The sequence below is a fragment of the Monodon monoceros genome, unplaced genomic scaffold, assembly GCF_005190385.1.
Source record: "Monodon monoceros isolate NGI ecotype Baffin Bay Population unplaced genomic scaffold, NGI_Narwhal_1 Super_Scaffold_13, whole genome shotgun sequence".
Lineage (NCBI taxonomy): Eukaryota > Metazoa > Chordata > Mammalia > Artiodactyla > Monodontidae > Monodon > Monodon monoceros.
In genome coordinates, this window is record NW_021703769.1 from 20,974,293 (window position 1) to 20,995,648 (window position 21,356).

The window sequence follows — 21,356 nt, forward strand, 5'->3', positions numbered from 1 at the left end:
AGCCCGGAGCATAAGTGCTCAGTAAAGTTTGCTGAATGAATATTGAACGAGCGAGTGACTCTTCAAGGCAGAGATGTTGTGTGTTCCATCTGTAGACCCCTTTCCCCTTACACCTGAGGCCTGGCATAGAAGTGGCATTTGGGATGTGTTTTCTGAATACAAGAATAACTAGGACAGGGACTGCCCTGGTGGCGCAGTGGTTAAGAATCCACCTGCCAATGCAGGGGACACGGGTTTGAGCCCTGGTCCGGGAAGATCCCACATGCCGCGGGGCAAGTGAGCCCATGCGCCACAACTACTGAAGTCTGCGCGCCTAGAGCCCGCGCTCTGCAACAAGAGAAGCCACCGCAATGAGAAGCCCGTGCACCGCAGCTGAGTAGCCCCCGCTCGCCACAACTAGAGAAAGTCCATGCGCAGCACCGAAGACCCAACACAGCCAAAAATAAATAAATAAATTTATAAAAAAAGAAAGAATAACTAGGACAATCCTGTCCCTCCTCCCATCCACAGCCCCAGGAGATCATACCCCAGGCTGCTGCGTGAGATGCGTACGCGGACACTGTTGATGTGGCTGCTGCAGCTGGAGCAGGTGACTGTGGGGTGGCCCGAGGTGGGGTCATAACCCAGCTTGAGACCAGCCAAAATGGAGATGCCCTCCACACTCAGGTCAAAGTTGCCGCTGACTTTGCTGAAGGGAAACAGAAAGAAAAGACTTGGAGCAAACATTTTCTTCTCGCTGCCATTCAGACTTCACACCAATGCTGGAAGGCAGGTTTTGCTATTATCTCCACTCTGGGTGAGGAGATGGAGTTCAGAGAGGGAAGGCAGCTTGCCCAAGATCACACAGCTGCTGAGTGAAAGAGCCAGGATTCCAACCCGAAGTTTGAACCCGTGTCTGCCTGGCAGAACCCTGCTCTTACTCACTGCCTCAGCCTCTGCCTGTGTGCTGTGTGGCACTGAGAGTGTTTCTCAACCTCTCTGAGCTTCAGTTTCCTTAACCAGACCCTGGACCAGCAGTGGGACACCAGCTTTGCCACTAGAAAGCTGAGTTTGGGGGACCAATGACTTTAATTAATGCCCTCATTCATTAAATGGGGTTAATAACTCCTCCCTCTGGGATGAAATGAGTTTGGGATAAGACAGTGCGTGTGAATGTAGTTTGTCAACTCTTCTATAATGTGAGGAAGTATTGTTATCATTTTGTGTGTGCGTGTGATCAGTAGTGAAATGATAGATGTGAAACAGCCCAAGTGAAGAAGTAAGCAATTCTTGTTGTGGGGAATGGACACACCCAGCAGTCCTTGTAACAGAAGGCAGACTCACGCCCCTCTCCTCACCAGAGTGTCTGTTTTCTCCCTGGATTCACCACAAAGGAGAAGTTGATAAACTGACAGGTCAGTCTGAGCCACTGTCACTGCTGCACAGAGTCACTGCAGGAAGGGCCCAATATTTAGATTCAGAGCTGTAGTTTGGATGATCTGCCCCAATTTTCACCCCTCCCTGCACCCATACCCTCACCATTGCCTACCTTGGGGGGATATGTGTGTATTTCCATGCTCCTGACTTTGGACTTGACCACATGACTTGCTTTGGCCAATGGCATACGAATAGAAGTGACCAAGGGCCAGTTCAATCCCCCCCAGGCCTTAAGGGGAACTGCATGTTTCTGGTTGCCCTTTTTGCACCTCCACCATCACTAAATATGCTCTGGGTAGCCCACTGGTCCAAGGAGGAGGAGATACCTGTGTAGCACGGCTACCTCAGCTGAGGTCAACCTACATCAGGGAACCCCAGCCAACACATAGATAGGTAAGTGATGATATATGACTTGTTTTAGGTCACTGAGTTTCGGTCACTGATGGTTTGTTACAGAGCGATAGCTAACTGATAAAGGGGTAAACTAAAGGTCCCACTTAGCCTTCCATCCTAAGCCACATGCACCAACTCAGCCTTGCCCGTGCCCTGCATTGAGATGTGGGAAAATTCTCCGCTATTAACCAAGGGTTATGTTGAAAATTCTTCTGTGAAAAGTTCCCCCAGGAACTCTGAGGGGGCAAATGGTAATGGGCCAGGCAAAAATTGGGCATTCTCGAGACCTTGGCTCTCATCTCCTCCAAATATCACCAAGAGCTCACCCACACACTCAACAAACACTGAGCTTGGACACGCACATGAAATTCTTTCGTGCCTTCCATTTTCCACTCATCTTGATACTGGCGTCTTTGATGGAGAGATCAAGGTCTTGACCAGGCAATGGTCTTATCTGGGAATTGGGAAGCTTGAATTCACGAATAACCAAGCTGCAAAGAAGAAATGATCAGTGAGTCTCTAAGTGTCCCCACAAGGACTCGGTCAGTGGTCAGTGCAGACTCATTCCCCTCCATCCCGGCTCTTTACCCCAGTTATTCCAAAAGAACCCAGAAGCTATGAGAGCAGCCTGGGGAGCTCTGTGGTTAGGCTTTGAAGTCAGACAAATGTGCATTTGAACGCTGCTCTTCAGTTTACTGCTGTGTGACCCCGGGCACATCACTTAATCATGCCGAGCCTCAGATTCCCTCATGTTGTAAAATGAGCACAGTAACCTCTGTCTTGCAGGGTGTGTGATGGTCAGCGAAGACTATCCCAGTGACTACAATTTCCGTAAAGGGTGGAACGTGTCTGCCTTGTTTTCACTACTGTAGCATAGCCTGATGGGTCAGACACATAGTAGGTGCTCAAAAATACCTGTTGAACGAGTGAGTGCATAAAATTCTTTAGAGGAAATTTATGGATTTCTCTCCCCAGCACCCATACCCCTCTCTCGTGATAACAGAAGTGCCATTTTACTTTGGAGGAACCCTTCCCCACATCTAGTCCGTGACGCTCCAAAGAAAGTTGACTTCCCCGCCATCTTCAGGGGGTGGAGCTTGAGACTTCAGCACAAGCTCCTTCGTGTCTTCTATCCCCCTTCGTGTCTTCTATCCCCCTGGCCACAGTGATTGGTCCAGGAGTGTGTACATAGCCTAAGACGGACCAATCAGAGTGAATCTTAGGAGTTTTGCTTGAGCTGTAAGGAGAAGGTGCCCTCCTCCCACAGGGCTGGGAGTGCTGAGAAGACGCTGGCGAGTGCTTCGCGGGGAGGCCCTACCCAAGAATTAGCCCTCCCGAGGGAAGCGGTGCTGAGAGGTGGCAGGAGAGAAACAGGGTCCAGTGGCATTTGAGCCTTCCTCAAGCTGAACCCGAAGACAGACAATTCCAGGGACTTGTGAGCCAATACCTTCTGGTTTAGGCCATTTTGGACTAGGTTTTCTGTCCTTGAAGCCTCACCCCCACCCCTAATCCTAATTAACATGTGGACTTGGCACAGAGTTTGGGGGTCCGTGACATCCCCGCAGGAGTCACGGTGAGTGCCTGAAAGACCGTTTGTGTGGTTTTCTCCACATGCAGCTTGGGGGATTGGATCCCCTTGGGATGGTGTAAACATTAGCTTTGGGATCCTAATGTCTCTGAGTTTAGGAGTCGGTGGCTCTGTGAGTCTAGGTCTTGGTGGCCCCAACACACTACAGTCCTGCACACGGAGGACTGAGCTTGACGGACCTTACCTGTAGAAAGTATACTTCCCTTTCCCAAGGTACTTCATCTTAAAGCTTCCTGAGAAAGTGGGAATTGTGACCTTCTCCAACTCCTTCTGCAGAGTAGCCACTCCCTGCTGGCAGGCTGAGGGGAAAGAGCGGGGTCAGTGGTCAGAGGTGTGCAGCCTGTTCATGGCAGGGACGTTGGGATTGGAAAGATCTAAAGCAGGGCTCAAGTTAAGGTTTTTGTCAAGGGCCCCAGAGCAAATATTTTCTGCTCTGTGGGTCTTACTGTCTCTGTCACAACCACTCAGCTTTGCTTTTATTGCACAAAAGCAGCCGTAGACAATACGTCAATGAATAGGTATGGTTGTGTTCCAATAAAACTTTATTGATGGACACTGGAATTTGAATTTTATATCATTTTCACATGGTGTGAGATAGGATTCTTCTTTTGATTTTTTCCAACTGTAAAAGCCATGCTTAGTTCCTGGGCCATGCAAAAACATGTGTTGGTCCAGATTTGGCCTATAGGCTGTCATTTGCCAACCCCTAGTTTAAAATATCACCCCCTCCAAATACCCTGTCATGCATCCTGCAGGTGTTATTGAACATCTGCTCTGTGCTCTGCCCTCACAGATACTCTTATCTCTCTGGCTTTCAGACTCTCTCGCCATAGGACCTTTGCATGTACCATTCCTGTTGCCTAGGAAACCCTTTCCTCTCATCTTCACCTGGTCATTCTAGTCATCACTTCCTCTAGGAACTTTCTCTGACTCATCAGATGAGAGCGATCCCCCTTGTTATCATTCTCACGATGCTGTGGGCATCTCTTTTGGAGCTCCCATTACCGTTTGTAATTATGCATTTACTCATGTGATTTTTTTTTACTACTATCTCTCTTCCCTACTAGATGTAAGCCCCCCAAGGTCAGTGGTAGACGTCACGGACGTCCCCTATCTTTACCACAGTGACTGGAACTTAATACCTGTTGGAGGAATGAATGAATGAATGTTCCAGGGTCAGGAATTCTGCCATCAGTTATTACGTGGTTAACAGCATCGAAAAACCAGTTAAAAGGCAAACACGTTAAATGAGAAGAGTAAGTAGTAGGATGAGGGATCCCAGGAGCCAGTTAGGAAGTAGTAAGAATAATAATAGTAATAATAATAACAGTTATCAAGCTCTTACTCTGTTCCAGACACAGTTCTGGGCTCTATACACGTATTAAGTTACTGAATCTGAACAATCCTGGGTAGTAGGTCCTGTTACAACTCCCAGTTCACAGATGAGGAAGCTGAGACTCAGAAAGGTGACCACACAGCTGCCAGGTGATGGAGGCAGGATTGGAATCCAGGCCTTCTGGTCCCAGAGCCTGTGCCCTGGGATAGGCCTTCTGGGGGTTCAAAAGTAAACAATGCATAGATTGTCACTGCCCGGAGGGAAAAGAAAATGTGGGATGGCCACGATCTGTGGGTCTGCAGCGGCCAGGTCTTGAAGGGTCTCTAATGCCAAGCCCAAGACATCCACTGAGGGCACTAGGGAACCACTGAACAGTGTAAGTAAAGGGGGGAATGGGCAGCTTTGCTGTATTTCACAAATCTCACTGGTTGCCGCATGGGGTGTGAGTAGAAGGGGGAACCGAGGCTGCTGTGACAGGACATGAAGACTTCTGGGCTTAAAGGCTGAGCCCAAGCCTCTGCTCTCTGGAAGACTTCAGAACCACCCCAGCTCTGGGTATAGAGCAGGGACATAATCCTTTCTCTTAGCTCATGGGGAACCTTCCGTCTGCACCCCTGGGATTCCGAGGTGTCCTGCCTGGGCTAGGGTAGGAATTCAGGGGTGGGATACCAGGTCCCTTTGGTCCTGTCCTGATTCCCCAGGGGTCCACCGCGGCTGTGGTTCTGCCTTCCGGATCTGATTTCTCTGGCACTGGCTGTCCCCCACTGTTCTGCAGTTCATCTCTCTGCCACTGAGAGGCAGCATTGAGCAGCCCCACCCTGGTACATCTGACAAGACCAGAGTACAGATCCAGGCCGCCCACTTCCCAGCCCCTCCTCCAAGTTTGTCTGCTCATCTGTAAAGGTCGCTAGTAACAGTACGTCCTTTTAGCACAGTGCCTGGCACCGATCTGAGCAGGTCAGGGGGCTGCTTCATGCCAGTCTCTCCTCTATCTGGGCCTGGATACATGGCCTGGGGGACCCTCTCTGGGTCACCCAGATGGCTGGTGTGCACAATATGGCTGCCAGCCCCTGCCCTGGGGGAGGGCCTCCCCACACTGAAGACTGAGCCAGGGACCTTGAGACAAAAATCAGGGCTGAGAACCAGCTTGGAAGGAAGTGAAAGGCCTAGAAGCCCGAGTTGGGTATTGCGTAGAGGGAGGGGACCGTGAGGGACCTGAGCACTGGACTCAGAGTCCTCCAGGCCGGGGCTCCAATCCCGGTGCTGCCACTTCCAGCCCTGTGACCTTGGGTAGTTCACCTTATCTCAGCTTCTTCATATGTAACACAGGGGTAAGAGGGCCTCCTTGGAGGAGCTGTGAGCAGGCCGTACACTGGATGTAAAGGGCTGCACACAGCAGGTGCTCAATCAGTGCTCCTCAGAGGTGGGAGGGGAGAAAAGGAAGGCATCCAGTTACCGTAGTCCAGGCCCTTCTGGGTGATCCTGGCCACGATGCCAGGGCTGGTGGTCGCTGTCACAGCTGTGCCCAGGGCGGCCAGCACCACCAGGGTCGCCCACCTCCACGTGTCATCAGGGCCCCTGGCCATGTCTTCGTCCTGCAGAGCTGCCAAAACCTCGAGGCCTTGGAGGGGACCCAGGGACCTATAAATGAGGCAGCTGGGGAAGCGCAAGTCAGTGGAATGTAGAAAAGAGGAAGGAACACTGAGCAGGGGCGGGAGAAGGGGTGGACCGCCGCCTGCCTGCGGTCCCCCACCATGGTCGGGGCCACAGCCCCAGGGCAGCCAGCAGTGGAGCCTGGGAGCCCTGTGTCTGTGTGTGTGGTGTGTGTGTGGTGTGTGTGTGGTTTTATGTGTGGTTCTAAAATTACCTGCAATCCCTAATTCCAGAGAGGACAAGCAGAAGTGTATTTTAGAGCATTTCTCTCCCCTCTCCCCACTTTTGGTAAGTGTAGATAGAGTGTGTTTTTCAACGAAGAAATACGGGATCACACTGATCAGTTCTGTAAAGTTCCCTTTCTTCAATGAACAGTATGTAGGGTTCTGTCTCCTTCTACCTGCACTGCACGGTATTTCATTGCTTCCTCATCCCACAGTTTTCTTCACCAAGCTTTTGTTTTTATTCCTTTTTACCGCTTCCTTTGACAGATGTGGAACCTGAGGGTTCGAGAGGGGAAGTGTTCTTCCCTCTGTCAGACAGCTAGCTGCTAGCAGAGCTGGGATTCAAACGCAGATGCATCCCACACCATCCTGAGTCCTTCAGTGTCTTGGGGGTTGAGGGGGGCGGTGACCAGCACATACTCCCCATCTCCACACCAGCTTTCCCGAAGGACCTCTGTCTACTCTGCCCCTGCCCCTCCCTTTGCAGCAGCCTCAGGCCCGGTGTGGGCGGGAATCCCGCTGGGCAGCCGCACCATCTCCATGGTGATTAGAGGAGGGGCGGGGCTGCAGAGGGGGAGGATGGCTTCTCTTCCGCTGAGTCCTCATCAGCCCCCTGGCGCCCTGTCTCCCCGACTCTTTTTTGATGAAAGCCTAATGAAGCCCATTGAGCCAGGAGGACATGAGACCTCCTGAGTTTTTTTTTTTTTTCTTTCTTCTCTTCCTCTGTATCTAAAAGGGTCTCCCTTCCTGCCCCAACCTGCCACAACAAGAATCCTTCTGGCTTGCTTAAGAATGAAAACAGTGACCACGCACAGAGCATCTAGTATGTGGCAGACACTTTACATATATTGTCTCCAAGCCTAAAAACAACCTGTGAGGGTGGGATGATTATTCTCCATTTTGGAGTTGAGGAAACTGAGTCGCAGAGCGATTATGTCCCTATCAAGGTCACACTGTCTTTCATGGAGAGAAGAATTCTCCCCTCTAGCTTTCTAAGAGGACTTGTCACCCTGGGTCCTCACCCTACCTCTACCTTCCTGGGCCCCCAGACTCACATGTCTGTATCTGTACAAGGAAGATAGATGCCAAAACACATAGATCCATGACTTGTCAGAAAATTAGATTTGTGAAGAGTTATCTTACACAGTTTTGAACACCTGCAGCTCTAACTGCCCCAAATTCCTGAGTCCCCTGGGTCCAGGCAGATGTTGTATCTGTGAGGGTGTCAGACAGGAAAGAAGTATTAAGAGGAAACTCACGTGATGATGACTTACACTGCCACTACATCAGAATCTTAAAACCAACAGGCAAGTTTTTGAAGCAGCCAGCCCCACTGGCTTCCCTCTGATCAGTCAAATCCAGATGAGTCCATCAGCAACCCTCTGGCCTCCTTTTCAGCTCTGCCACTGGCCATGGAGGTGTCCTACTGCTTCAGGCCTGACTCTCTACTCGGTATGAGTGACAATGTCTTCAACTCAAGGAATAGAAATCCCCAGCTCACGTTGGCTTCAACAATAAACACATATAATATCTCAGAGACAAAGTCCAGAGAGAGGGCAGGTTTGAGGCTCTGATTAATTCAACAGCTAACAGGACTTCCCAGAGGTCCAGTGGTTAAGACTCTGTGCTTCCACTGAAGTGGGTGTGGGTTTGATCCCTGGTTGGGGAACTAAGATCCCACACGCCGTGCAGCCAAGAAAAACAAAAACAAACAAATTTGCAATAAAAATGGGAATTAAAAAAACAATTCAACAGCTAACAGACATTTACCATCTCTCCACACCTGACTGCTCTGCCATCCTAGTGTCTCAGATTTACCCTCACACTGGCTTCTTTCATGGTTGTGTGAAATCAAATTCACATTTAATGGCAAGACAAGAAAAGTTAAATGTAAAAAAATTTCTCTGGGGGCTTCCCTGGTGGCGCAGTGGTTGAGAGTCCGCCTGCCGATGCAGGGGACACGGGTTTGTGCCCCGGTTCTGGGAAGATCCCACGTGCCGCGGAGCGGCTGGGCCCGTGAGCCATGGCCGCTGAGCCTGCGCGCGTCAGAGCCTGTGCTCCGCAACGGGAGAGGCCACAGCAGTGAGAGGCCCGCGTACCACACACAAAAAAAAAATTTTCTCTGCCCTTTGGCCTCCTCTCTCCCCTCTACTGTGCATTGCGTTAGGCATTGACCGAAACTTCCCTGTTGGCAGAAATACCTGCTCAACCCTAAAGAGCCACATTCTCCTAGCATCACCAAGAGAACTCCTTAAAGATAACATTCCTTCTTGATCTTGTGATCTTGTAAGGGGATCACATGGCCCATCACCTTGTACTTGCATATCTGAATTGTGTAAAATGTCAATAATACGTCATCTAACGTACAGCCCTCTGTCTCAAAAAACTTATGTAACTGTGTTTTGACTTCTAATGGGTGGAACAGTTCTCAGAGCTTTCTGAGATGCTGTTCCTGGGTTTTTTTTGTTTTTTTTTTTCGTTTTGTTTTGTTTTGTTTTAGATTGAAACAATACAAGCTTTACTCAGTGGCCAGAGAATGGAGAAGCAGGAACTAAGTTCACAGATTAACTCCTCCGGTTCCTGGGTTATAATCCTCAACTTGGCGTGACTGAAATTTTTCATTTTTCTTAGATCTACTGATTAATCTTTCATTGACAGTTGCAAGATGGTTGCAGCAGCTCCAGCCATTGCGTCTAAACAGGCTTATTCCAATGTCTCCTCCTCCTTTTCCTCCTCTTCTTCTTCTTCCTCCTCTTTTTTGGTCTTTTTATCATTACTATAAAATACTTCAAACATATAGATAAGAATAGACTACCCAGGTTTATAAAATCTTAACATTATGCCATATTTGCTTCTTATAGTTTCTTGTAGTTCTATGAATTGTAATGCATATATAGCTATGTGTACGTAACCAGGATCACAATAAGAATATAGAAAAATTCTGTCATCCACTCAAATTCTCTCTTACTATCCCAACTCAACATGGCTTAAATCATAGGAAAATATATTACCTCAGCAGGAATTTAGAGGTGGGATGGGTCAAGAGTGGTTAATTCGGGGGCTGGCTCTGTCCATCTTTCTAATCCGTGCTCCTTAGGATGTCGAGTTTTTCCAGAGGAAAGTCCATTGGGCTTGGAGCCCTGGGTTCATAGTTCCAGCCAGGCTACCTGCTCTGGTCAAGTAATTTGACCCTTCTGAAATTTGGGTTCCTCATTTAAATATGGGGAAACAATGTCCATCATGGGGGTTGTTCTGAGGATTAAATAACAGGTGTGGATCAATTTGCATAGAGAAGGTGCTCAACAAATAGTCATAACTTAACCTTCATGGCTAGCTGGCTGGAGAGTCCTGGAGCCCGCAGGAAAACACACTACGGGCACAACATACTGAGCGCTCGGTCCTTGGGTCTTTGGGTTTGGGCTGGACATGCGCAGAGGGAGAGGAATCCAGGGCTCCCATGGCCTCTGTGAGCTGCCACTCCTCGGCCAGGCGCTCTGCAGAGGAACACCTGCTCCCAGCACAGCAAGGCAGTTAGGAGTGGAAGTTGAAACCTCACTGATTTGGGTGCAGATTCCAGCTTGCCACTTACTCACTCTGTGAGTTTGACCTTGTCACTTAACCTTGCTGAACCTGTTTCCTCATTTGTCCCCACACTCCCTCCTCAGGGGCAGCTCTTCATCAGGCCTCGATGCTCAGCTGTGACCATGAGGTCATTCTTGCGGTCAGTGGAGGCCCCATAAGCTTCTCCCTCCCCCTCAGCCCCTGGTCCTCCAGCTCTTTCCCTCCTGGTCCCAACTTCTCTGTGTGTCTGGCTTCTGGTGTATGTTGTCAGTTATTTTCTGATCGTGGATTGGGGATGCAGGAACAGGAAGGGTCTCGTGGTGGGTCCGAGGGGTGGAGGGGAGGAGAAGAATAGGACCTCGTGGAGATCAGGCCTCAAGGTGTGTAGTATCTAAAAGGCAATCAGACGTTTTGTACCATGGAGAAAACCTCTTGAGATGGTGTCTCCCCTACCTTGTTATGCTAAAAAAAAAAATCTCTTTCTGAGCTTTAAATCTCAGAAAAAGACCCCTTTGGGTACCCTGGTCTTGGATGTGAGGGCAGGTCTTTCTCATGGTGCTGTTATTATTATTTATTTTTTTATTATTACTAGTGCAGTCCTGGAGTAGATCACAATGAATACAACAAACTAGTGAATATAATATAAAAGGAGCAGACTCATGAGAACAAACTAGTGGTTACCAGTGGGGGGTGGGGAGACAATATAGGGGTGGGGGAGTGGGAGGTACAAACTATTGGGTGTAATGTAGGCTCAAGGATGTGCTGTGCAGCACAGGGAATATAGCCAATATTTTATAATAATTGTAAATGGAAAGTAACCTTTAAAATTTTATAAAAATTAAACATTTAATAAAACCAATGAATAAATGAAAGAAGGGTCAGAACCCAGAGCATAAATTCCAGACAATAAATGTATGTAGACTGAGAAGGACAAGCTCAGCCTGACAATCCCCAGAGGCTTCCAGGAGGAGGTTAGAATTGACCTTGGCCCTGGGGTGGCAGCCTTGGGGTTCAGAGGAGGAGGGCCACTTCTGAGTCTGAAGGCATTAGCTTTGCAGGAAGGACAGTTTCTGGGGAGAGCTGAAGGCCGAGGGAAAGGGAAATAGAAAGCAATGTTGTTCTCCCAGGGGGCAGAGGGGAGAGAGAGTGTCACTCTTGCTTCTCCACTCGCTCTGGACGCTGAGAGTGTTGGCTCTAGCAGGCTGGGCCTCCTCCAGCCCCACGGCGGATCACAGGAAGTAAAGCAACACACAGTTGCCAAATGTCCAAGGAGCACCCAGAACCATTTCGCCTCAGCCACATTAGGAAATAGGTGTGTGCTCAGCCAGCGCCGGGGGACTGTGGCTGGTAAAGAGCAAACCACGGCCAGCCTGGCCCTGCCCAGTGGTGGTAAGAGCACGGAGATGGAGACACAGGCGGGCTGGGACCACGGAGGGCCAGCGAGGAACGGCCTGGCTTTGAGCCCTGGCTTGCCTCTACGCGGCTATGTGAACTTGGACGAGTCTTTGCTCCTCTCTGGGCCCAGGGTCCTCATCCATAAGAGCAGCCCCCTCTTTGGAGGGTTTAAACCACACTGGCAACCATGCAAACCCTTGGCTAACATTCCCCCCTTTTTTTTTTTATTTTATTTTATGGTACGCGGGCCTCTCACTGTTGTGGCCTCTCCCGCTGCAGAGCACAGGCTCTGGACGCACAGGCTCAGCGGCCATGGCTCACGGGCCCAGCCGCTCCGCGGCATGTGGGATCTTCCCGGACCAGGGCATGAACCCGTGTCCCCTGCACCGGCAGGCGGACTCCCAACCACTGCGCCACCAGGGAAGCCCTAACATTCCCTTTTAATAATCCTCACCCATCCCTGAAAGTAGGTATCACTGGCTCCATTTCACAGGTGAGAAAATTGAGGCTCAGAGAAGTTAAGTAGCTTGCCCGAGGCCACACAACTGAGGAATGGCACATGGGTGTTGAGGGCCTCAAAAAGAGGTGAGGGTGCACTTCCTGTTGGGTTGCATGATGGAGTTGACTCTGCAATGTCAGGACTCCCTGAGAAACACATCCCCTTAGCCCCCTGAGCATTTTCCATGGACCGTGTCGGGGGAGGCCAGGTGGAGGGAACAGGTAAGCAAAGGCACGTGTGGTCTTGTTCTGAAAGCCCACTGACTCCCAAGTTTTTCAAGTATGAAGGTCCTCCGTGATGACAGTTAATGTTTGCAACCAGGAGGTTGAGGAAAAGCCACTGCAGATTTAGCCACTCTTTTATTTTTTTATATTTTTTTATTGTTTAAAGGCACCAATGTTGCATCTCTGTGCCTTTATTCAGTAGTCAGGACTTCCTCTGACCACAGCCAGAAATGTTCTCTCTGATTTTTTTTTTTAATTAATTAATTTATTTATTTGGGGCTGTGTTGGATCTTCATTTCTGTGCGAGGGCTTTCTCTAGTTGTGGCAAGTGGGGGCCACTAGCCACTCTTTTAAATGAATTTGCATTTTTCAGCTCAGGGTTTAGACATTTGAGATGAGGAGCCAGGGCCACGTTCAAGTGATAGTTGATAGTTTGGCAAAGGGAGCTCTAAACGCCTAAAACTTGTGCTGCTGGTTCCCCGCCGCCTGGCCCCCACTACACCTGGGGAGCTGAACTCAGAGACTGTCAAGCTCAGAAACCAAGTACTGATTCATTGTCAGCTGGACCAGTGGCCAGTGGCTTAGCCTGGCCAGGAGCACAGACGCCAGGGGGACGGGTCTCTTCCCATGGCTCATCCTGTCCCCTCCCAGACTTTGACTGACTGCGTAGTGGAGAAATCCCAACAATGGTTGGCTTGCGTGGAGAAAGAGCCGGGGGAGAAAGCCAGAGTGAGCTTGGGTTTGGCTTACTGGTCACAAGGCACAGAGCAAAAGAACAGAGAAAGGGCACTTGGGTGTGCGGCCCTTTAGCCCCAGAGACTCCTGCCCACCAGCAAACCAGAACCCATCAGCGTCCTGGAATCCAGCCAACTGGAGTAGCAATTCCAAATTCCTAGGGGAGGGGGAAAGGTGGCGAGAGCAGGGAAGCAGGTGGGGTTGAGAGCATTTCTTACCCTCCTTGGGGATGTGAGCTGGCTTCCAGACAACGCTTCTTGACTATCTGGGTTCACAGATCCTTTGAAAGAATTCAGATCCTCCATCCCCACCTGCACCACAGCCCGAGGCCAGGACTACCTTGGTGACAGTAGGAGCCATTAAAGGATTTTGAGCAGAGGTGTAACATAAGATAATTCTTATCTTAGATAACATTTATGGAGCATTAACTCTGCAAAGGCACAATGTTATGTGTGCCTCTCAATTCATTTTAATGAAGTTCACTCTGCCTTCAGACTAAAGGCCCGGAGATTCCTGCGATTCTGTGAAGCAAATTTTTATCCTTTCCATACATTTCTTTTCCTGCTCAAATCAGCCACAGTTGCCTTCTGTTGCTTGCAGTTAGGATCCCTGGTTAGAACAATATCCATAATTGCCTCGTGTGTGTGTGTGTGCGCGCGTGTGTGTGTGTGTGTGTGTGGTGTACACAAGCTTGCATGTATGGATCTGCAGTGACCGCGGTGATAAGAACCACGAGAAGCCGTGTACTGGGTTCTGTTCCCGGGTGTCTGATAGTCTGAAGGTGGAGGATTTTTCTGAGAGAAAAGGGCAGACAAACATTAACAAAATGCTTCTGTGTACCACCTTTCATTGAATCCTCTCCACCCAGGAAGGGGTTAACATTTGTATTTTTTATAGAAGACGACACTGAGGGTCAGGAAGGTTGTCAAGGCTTCAGCACTACTAAGCATGGAGCTGAGGACAAGTCCAAACCCTGGCCTCCTCCCACCGTACCCACTATCTGTCCCCTGGAGCTCATGGGTGTATCTTGAGGACTAAAAGTGTGGCCGACTGGCCAGGTGGGGTCTTCAAAAGGGGCAGAGTGCTCTGCCAGCGTGGGGCGCTGTGTTTTCTGTAAGTGCACAGAAAACCCTGGCTGGGCTGGTGAGTCCCACCCCCTGCCCCACACACCTCCCCAGCATATCAGTGGATTCTGACGTGGGCCATCCGTGGCCTCTGAAAGAGATCTGTCCATGGGGTGCCCTACAGGGCCCCGTTGGCCACCTACTGCGCGCCTTGCCCCGTGGTGTACCTTCCCCGAGAAGTGAACAACAGTGGGCTCTGTCCTGGAAGTTGCTGCCAGTACAACTGGGGTTGAGATGACCGCTGTAAAATGAGGCCACCATGGCTAAGCCTTTCCTGTGTGCCCGGCCAGAGCTGGAAATCTCCGTCTGTAATGGACATGGATGTTGATGACTGGAGGTGCCCAGGCTCTGCTTGAGCCCTGCCTGCTAAAGAGAGGCTGGCTCAGCTTCTTCCTGTCCTCCGCCCTCTGAAGAGGGAGCTGCAGGGATCTGGGGGTTCTGAGTGGCAAAATGATGAAGCAGGGGTGGGGGAAGAAAGAGGGAAAAGACCAGGTTCCAGGGCTAGCTCTGGGGGATGGCTCTGTAATCTACATATGGATAAAAGGATTCTTACCTGTTTTGCTCCTAAGTAGCTAGACTGGCTTCTGGCACACGGTAGGTGCCTGTTGGCTGAATTAAGGGAGACCTCCAGAGAGGTGATAGTGATGGTGGTGAGGGATGTGAACTGTTGAGGAGAGGGAAGTATTAAGAAGGATCTCAGGAGATTGTGCCTTTTCCTTTCTGGGTGCTCTAAATCACAATGAGTTGTTTAAAAATTATTTGGGGGATATCAGGACAGTGACCCTGTGAGCACCACATGCCCTGAGATGGGACCAGTAGGCTCATACACATACATCTATCAGCGGGATTTTCACAGCAATCCTCCTGATCATTTGCCGAGCACTTAAATGGTGCCAGGCATCGTTCAAAACCCTTTGCACATGTGTGCGTGCTCACATACACATACGACATCCTGATGAAGGAGGCACCATCTTCATCCTCATGCTACAGAGGAGGACAGAGAAGTTGAGTTCCTGGCCCAGGGACACACAGTTGATAAGTGATTAATTGCGAGTCGATCCAGGGGGCACCAGAGCCCACCCTCTTGACCTTATCCTCATGTACTAGAGCCCAGGGTGTAGGGCCCCTGCCTGGGAGACGGCCAGGCTGCCTTGTGGCAACTGAAGGGGGCTTCAGGGTCTGAAGTTCTGCCCCCCCGTCCCAGTCTCCTGCCTTGTCTGTTCAGGGAGGAAAAATAAACATTGACAGGACGGGGCTCAGGGTTCGTGTGAGGGCTGCTGTTTTCCCAGCTGTGGAATGGCCGCATCCTCCCAGCCTCCTGGACTCCAGTGGTTCCAAGGAGCCAGGACAAAGCGTGGTCATCAGAAAATCAGCAAAAAGAGGGACAGGGCTTCCCTGGTGGCGCAGTGGTTGAGAGTCTGCCTGCCGATGCAGGGGATATGGGTTCGTGCCCCGGTCCGGGAAGATCCCACATGCCGCAGAGCGGCTGGGCCCGTGAGCCATGGCCGCTGAGCCTGCGCGTCCGGAGCCTGTTGCTCCGCAACGGGAGAGGCCACAACAGTGACAGGCCCGCATACTGCAAAAAAAAAAAAAAAAAAAAAGGAGGGGCAAAAGAGAATAAAGATCAGCTGTGACCCCTCCGCTAGGAGAGACGTGGACACCATTTCTGGTGTTGAGCCAGCAGTGTGTCTTCCTACCAGTGTGTGCATGTATGTGTGCATTTGTGTGTGTGTGCATTTGTGTATATACACACAAGCAGATGGAAGTCTATTACTTAGTTGTGTGCCATGGATATTCATTTGACAATGTTGGGAATGTTTTTCCATATCATTAAATGTTCTTACACAGCATATTTGTTCTAGCTTTCATGTGGTTGGCTTGTTTTAATTTATAAAGGTATTATACGCATCACATTATATGCATCACCTTTTATTCTTAGCATTTTTTTAATTGAGGTGTAATTTGCATACAGCAAGTCACCCTTTTTAGTGTTTATGTCTGAGTTTTGACAAACCCATAGTTGTCTAGTCACCACATAATCAACAAATAGAACAGTTCCTTCACCCCCAAAAGTTTCTTTGTACCTTTTTGCAGTCAGCCTCTCCCACCAGCCCTACCCTGGCAACCCCTGATATTTTCTTTTTCTATACATTTGCCTTTTCCCAAATGTCATAAATGGAGCGTATAGCCTTTTGAGCCTCGCTTCTTTTACAGAACGGAGCATGGAGGTATATCCATCTAGTAGCAGTGTTTTGTTTGTTTTTTAAATTTCTGAGTAATATTCCATTGTATGGATGTATTACAGTTTGTCCATTCACCAGATGAAGGAATCTGTTTGTAGTTTTTGGTGATTATGAGTGGATCTGCTATAAACATTCACATACAGGCTTTTGTGTTTAATTTTTTATTTCTCTTGGATAAGAACCTAGGAGTAGGATTTCTGGGTCCTACTAACATAGGCAACATTATTTTTTAACATAGGAAAAGCTAATTGTGTGTTATTTATGTTTGTCTGATAGCACTGTGAAAAACTCGAACAATACACATAAACTGCTGGTATTTTAACAGAAATTCTTCCCCTTCTTTGAAATATATTTATGAACAGATTGTATAAAGAGAATTATACTATATATGTGGTTCTACAGTCTGCTTTTCTCAGTATTTCTTTCCATGTGTGAACGAAAAATGTCACCTGCCGTATCAGTGAACAAAGAAGGTTGTGGCCAGCAAGCCATCAGCCAGGGCAGCGCCCCCAGCTGTGCACCCTGAGGGGCCTCAGGATGGAGAAGAAGAGGATACTGGCCCTAGATAGTTAAGGTGCATATCAAAGGAATGATTTCAATGAACCCAGACTCTTGCATCTTCCCATACATACAAAAGCACTAAATTCATTAAGTTGAGATGTTTGTTTTTTCTTTAATTAACCGTAATGTTTTGATGTTCTGACTACCTGGTTTTTGTTGCAAAATCTCCTATGTATCCTGGCTTCTCCCTTACCTCTTCAGAGCAGTCCCTCAGAGCTATCTGAGAGGCTGCCTCCCGGGCTTAAGTCCTCAGCAAGTCTGCCAAATAAAACATAATTCTCAACTTTTAGGTGGTGCATTTTTTTTCAGTCAACATATGTCACCACATTGAAACCTACCACATCTTTTTAGATTACTATACAGTGTTCCAATGCATGGATGTACCATAATATATTTAAACAATCCCCTCTTGTTGGAAGTAGATAGTTTCCTTTTTTTTTTAGGTCTTATGAACAACATCCTTGAGCTAAGTGTTCTTTTGCATTTATAGTTATTCCTTTAGGATAAATTCCTAGACGTGGACTTGCTGGGATGAAGACTTGCGTGCCACTTTATTTCATTCTACTTTTTCCTTAACACTTTTTTTTCCTCATGCACATATGAAAAGTTGGTATACAACACAACCTGCCTTGCAAATGCAGAAGGAAATATTGGTCTTCCCAATGCCAGAATAATTGGCTATTCATAAGGAAGAAAATGAAAACGATTCCCTACCTCATGCCATATACGAAAAGCCCATTCCAGATGAATTAGGAATTTAAATGTAGTGGTAACGCTTACAACATTAGAATAAAATGTAGGAGAGCATCTTTATGGAAAGATCCTTTAACCAAAGTTTTTAAAAACAATATACAAAAGGTTGAAACCGTAAAGGAAATATATGTTTGACTACATGAAAATTGAGAACTTCCATTCATCAAAAGACCCCATTAAGAGAATGAAAAGACAAGTCACAATCTGCTATATTTGCAACACACATAACTAACCAAAGAGTAGCAACTATAATATGTAAAAACACCTATGAATCAATACGAAAGAGACTAATAAATAACACAATAGAAAATGAGCAAAAATATGAACAGAAATTTCAAAGAAGAAGCAGAAATGATCCATAAACATGAGAAAAGACACTCCACCTGTTTTGTGCTCATCTCAGTCTATCAATAAGCAATATGGTTGGACCGGCCTTTGTGGTTCTTATTATGATTACAAGATGTCCTTCAGAAATAACCATCAGGAAACTTTGAGAAAATAAACGTTTATTACTTACAGGATCTGAAAGTACACAGCACACCTGGGGCCACACAGCAAGGCTGCAAGTAGCAAGAGAGAGAACACATGTGAGGGCCTGGGGTTCTGCTTTTATTGGGGTAGAGGGTGGGGGCTTCAGGTTTCCGGGGCTCTCTCTCTATTGGTGAATTTAAAACATAAGAGGGGGAATGTAAAGTACAGGAAGAGAAAAAACAAGTGGCCCATATGGTCAATTATTGAAATTAACCAGGATCTCTAAAACAAAGGAGCCTCAGTGCGGGATGTGGGCCTTGCTGTTTACCTAGCTGTTTATTCAAGATAGCCCTCTTTGAAGTGGATGCTTGGGCACTTCCATTACAAAAGGAAAAGCCAGCTGTCAAGGTTTACACTACAATCTACCCTGTGATGTGGAGGCAAAAGAGTCAACAATGAGTCAACTAACTGCCTGGATAGCTGGATGCTAAACGTCAGGGGTAGGGCATGTTTCAACCCAGAAATTACACACCTAAATAGGATTATAGTAGCAAATTCTACAGTAATTATACAGCCAATAGTCTGAAATCCAGTTCGTGGCCATTTTCTCAAACTTGAAGGGCCTCGTGATGGAACTAACTCAGTGATCTGGGAGCCCTAGCAATCTGTTCAAAGATTTGAGTAGTAGTATGAAATATTTTAACATCTTGGGCCATTTGCTATAAGTAGGTTTGAACCTGTCCTGATTTGGTAGATTGCTCCATATCTAATTGAATCAGTCTCTTAGTCCTGACAATAGGTTGCTTCAGTTAAAGGGTTGTGTCTTCAGTTGGCTGTGATGCAGGTGAGTTCTCCAAGTTAGGCCAACATGGTGCAAGTACTTGCATAAGAGGCATTTCTATGGAAACAAAAGATTCTGAGTTTTGAAGGCAACCAGTTGAGAAGATTTCTAGATGCTGAGCTTGAAGCATCTTCAGATGGAATGAGGGCAGGCGGTGGTGATCTGACAGATTTTCCTGGTTTGCAGTTTGAATGCTTCTGGTGATCTTTCTGAGGGGCCCACATAGCAACAGACATGAAGATCATCTATATATGAGCTGGTGTGGTGATTTCTCTGAAGTTTATTTCAAGTTGTTCCACTTTAGCTTTTGCGACTTTGGGAAAGGGCAGTTTTAGTTCTCAGTGGTTCCAAGTCAGAAAGGGGGAGAAAAATTGGAAACATTAGTTTGGAGAGTTGGAGCCAGATATCAGAGGAAATGAAAAGGGTTCAGTATCCATTCCAGTTTACAGGTAGAAAACAAAACCACAAAGACCACTAACAGAACTAGAATCTAGTATCCATAAGTGTGTATTATAGTTTCTACAGAAACATAATTTTTTTCTCTACAGTCATCCATTTTTCTATCAGAGACAATCAAAGTAAGACTAATTTGTTCACAAAAGAAATCTAGTCTCATTAAACTTGGCCTTATTATTCACATAAGTGCAGCAAGAATAGTGATTGACCATACAGACTCTTTTATGTCTGATTTGCTGGAACTTTTCATAAGGAATCTCAGATTGCACTTTTAAAGGCTAGAAGGCCAAGCCAAACATTTACCATCAGACTTTGCCTGCAACACCTATAGATTTAGATGAATTCCTCTCTTCTCGAGGTCTCCCAAATATCCTGAGGTTCCGGGGCCTGCCAGGAAGTGACCTTTCTTACCCACTTGGTAAGGTTGCCAGAAACCCTATAAGAAAGTTGCCAGGCTGATTTTCCAAGGGGCTGTTGCTGGGCAAGGGCTCATGTGCCCTTGGTGCAGAAAGCCAAACTCTTAACAGTGAGTGTTTGCAACAAAATAAGGGTTTATTTGTCAGGCACCAAGCAAGGGAGTGGGAGACAAGTCTCAGATCCACTCCAACTTGGTCTTTGAGTTAGGGATGTATTAAAGGGGCAGAACAAAGAAACTGGGATTAAACATCCTGTTGGGACATTTCTGTAACATTTCTTAATCATAGTTTTGGAAGTCAGGATGTCTTTGGTTTACAATTCTCAGGTCAGGTGGTCCATGGCTTGGGGGTCTGTTAGTTCATCTTGCCCTGGAGAAACAAACTGAATTTGTATATTAATGATGATACTATAATGGCAATTTTAGTACATTAACGATGTTATTGACCACAGCAATCTTAGTCATCTGACTCTTGTTGATTAGTGTTTGGTTAGCACCGGATTGAAGTCAGGGGGGACGAGAAAGGGATTGAGGTCAAAGGAGACAAGGAGGGGAATAAAGTTTTGGATAGAGAGATTAATCATACACTCAGTAAGGGCACTCAGTTTTAGGGAGACTTGGTGTTGGGCTTTACTGGCTCAACATAGTCAGCCTTAGTTCCTTAAACCTGGTCACGTGTATTTTTATGCACATTCTCAAATACGATGTTCCAGCCAAAGCCTTGGTAATATAACCAATGATTCAAATTGTATCCTGTCACAAGGAGAACAGATTCTTATTGAACTTATGCAAATAATTATACTGCTATGAATGTAAGAATACTCAGTGAGAGTTTCTAAATTCTGGAGGGATCAGGTAGTGAGAAAAAAAAGTACAGTTGACCCTTGAACAACACGGGTTTGAATTGTGTCGATCCACTTATAATCTTAAATTACCTCCTGGGGTTTTAAATTTCAAAGACATGGGGAGATTTATATCTTCAAGAGACAGAGAAAGAATGTAAGTTTTCTTCTAGAAGCTTTAGTGTCCTTTGGATGGTTTTGACAGTCCCAATAAAACGTAGTAGCATTGCCCTGCAATTAGGGAAGGCCCCTGTAAAAATAATTCCTTCGATTCAAGGTCAGATGGGGCCTCTTCAGGGTTGGAAGTGAAGAGGGGGTCTTTTGCGTCACAGTGGTCACGGAAATGATAAACCCATTGGACCAGGTCAACTTTGTGCACCAGGAGATAGGTCTCATCTTAATGTTTTTCATTCACTGTGAGCCTTAGCAGTGATCCTCACTGGAGGCCTCAGTAACCCTGCCAGCTTTTCCCTTGGTGGCAGGGACTCCTAGCAAGGTGTGTTTTTTAGTTTTGCCCCATTCAAGGGAAAGCCGAGGGGACTTAGGATCTGTGGTATCTTGAAGACAATGAGCGTGTAGCCTGGATGGATCTTTAAGAAAATTATGGAATTTAGGGTCCTCAGAGA

The 21,356-nt window shown here is 47.4% G+C and overlaps 1 protein-coding gene across 1 annotated transcript in view; it reads right to left on the reverse strand.

Moving 5' to 3' along the window:
- The window catches only part of BPI (bactericidal permeability increasing protein), a 29,656-nt gene extending 23,284 nt beyond the window's left edge, over positions 1-6,372 (reverse strand). The window contains exons 1-4 of the mRNA XM_029221309.1: positions 6,190-6,372; positions 3,582-3,696; positions 2,172-2,300; positions 527-688 (exon numbers count right to left, since the gene is read on the reverse strand). Of these exons, the coding sequence (XP_029077142.1) occupies positions 527-688; positions 2,172-2,300; positions 3,582-3,696; positions 6,190-6,319 (536 nt within the window). The 5' untranslated portion in view covers positions 6,320-6,372. The remainder of the gene's footprint in view (positions 1-526; positions 689-2,171; positions 2,301-3,581; positions 3,697-6,189) is intronic.
- Between the last annotated feature and the right edge of the window lie 14,984 nt (positions 6,373-21,356).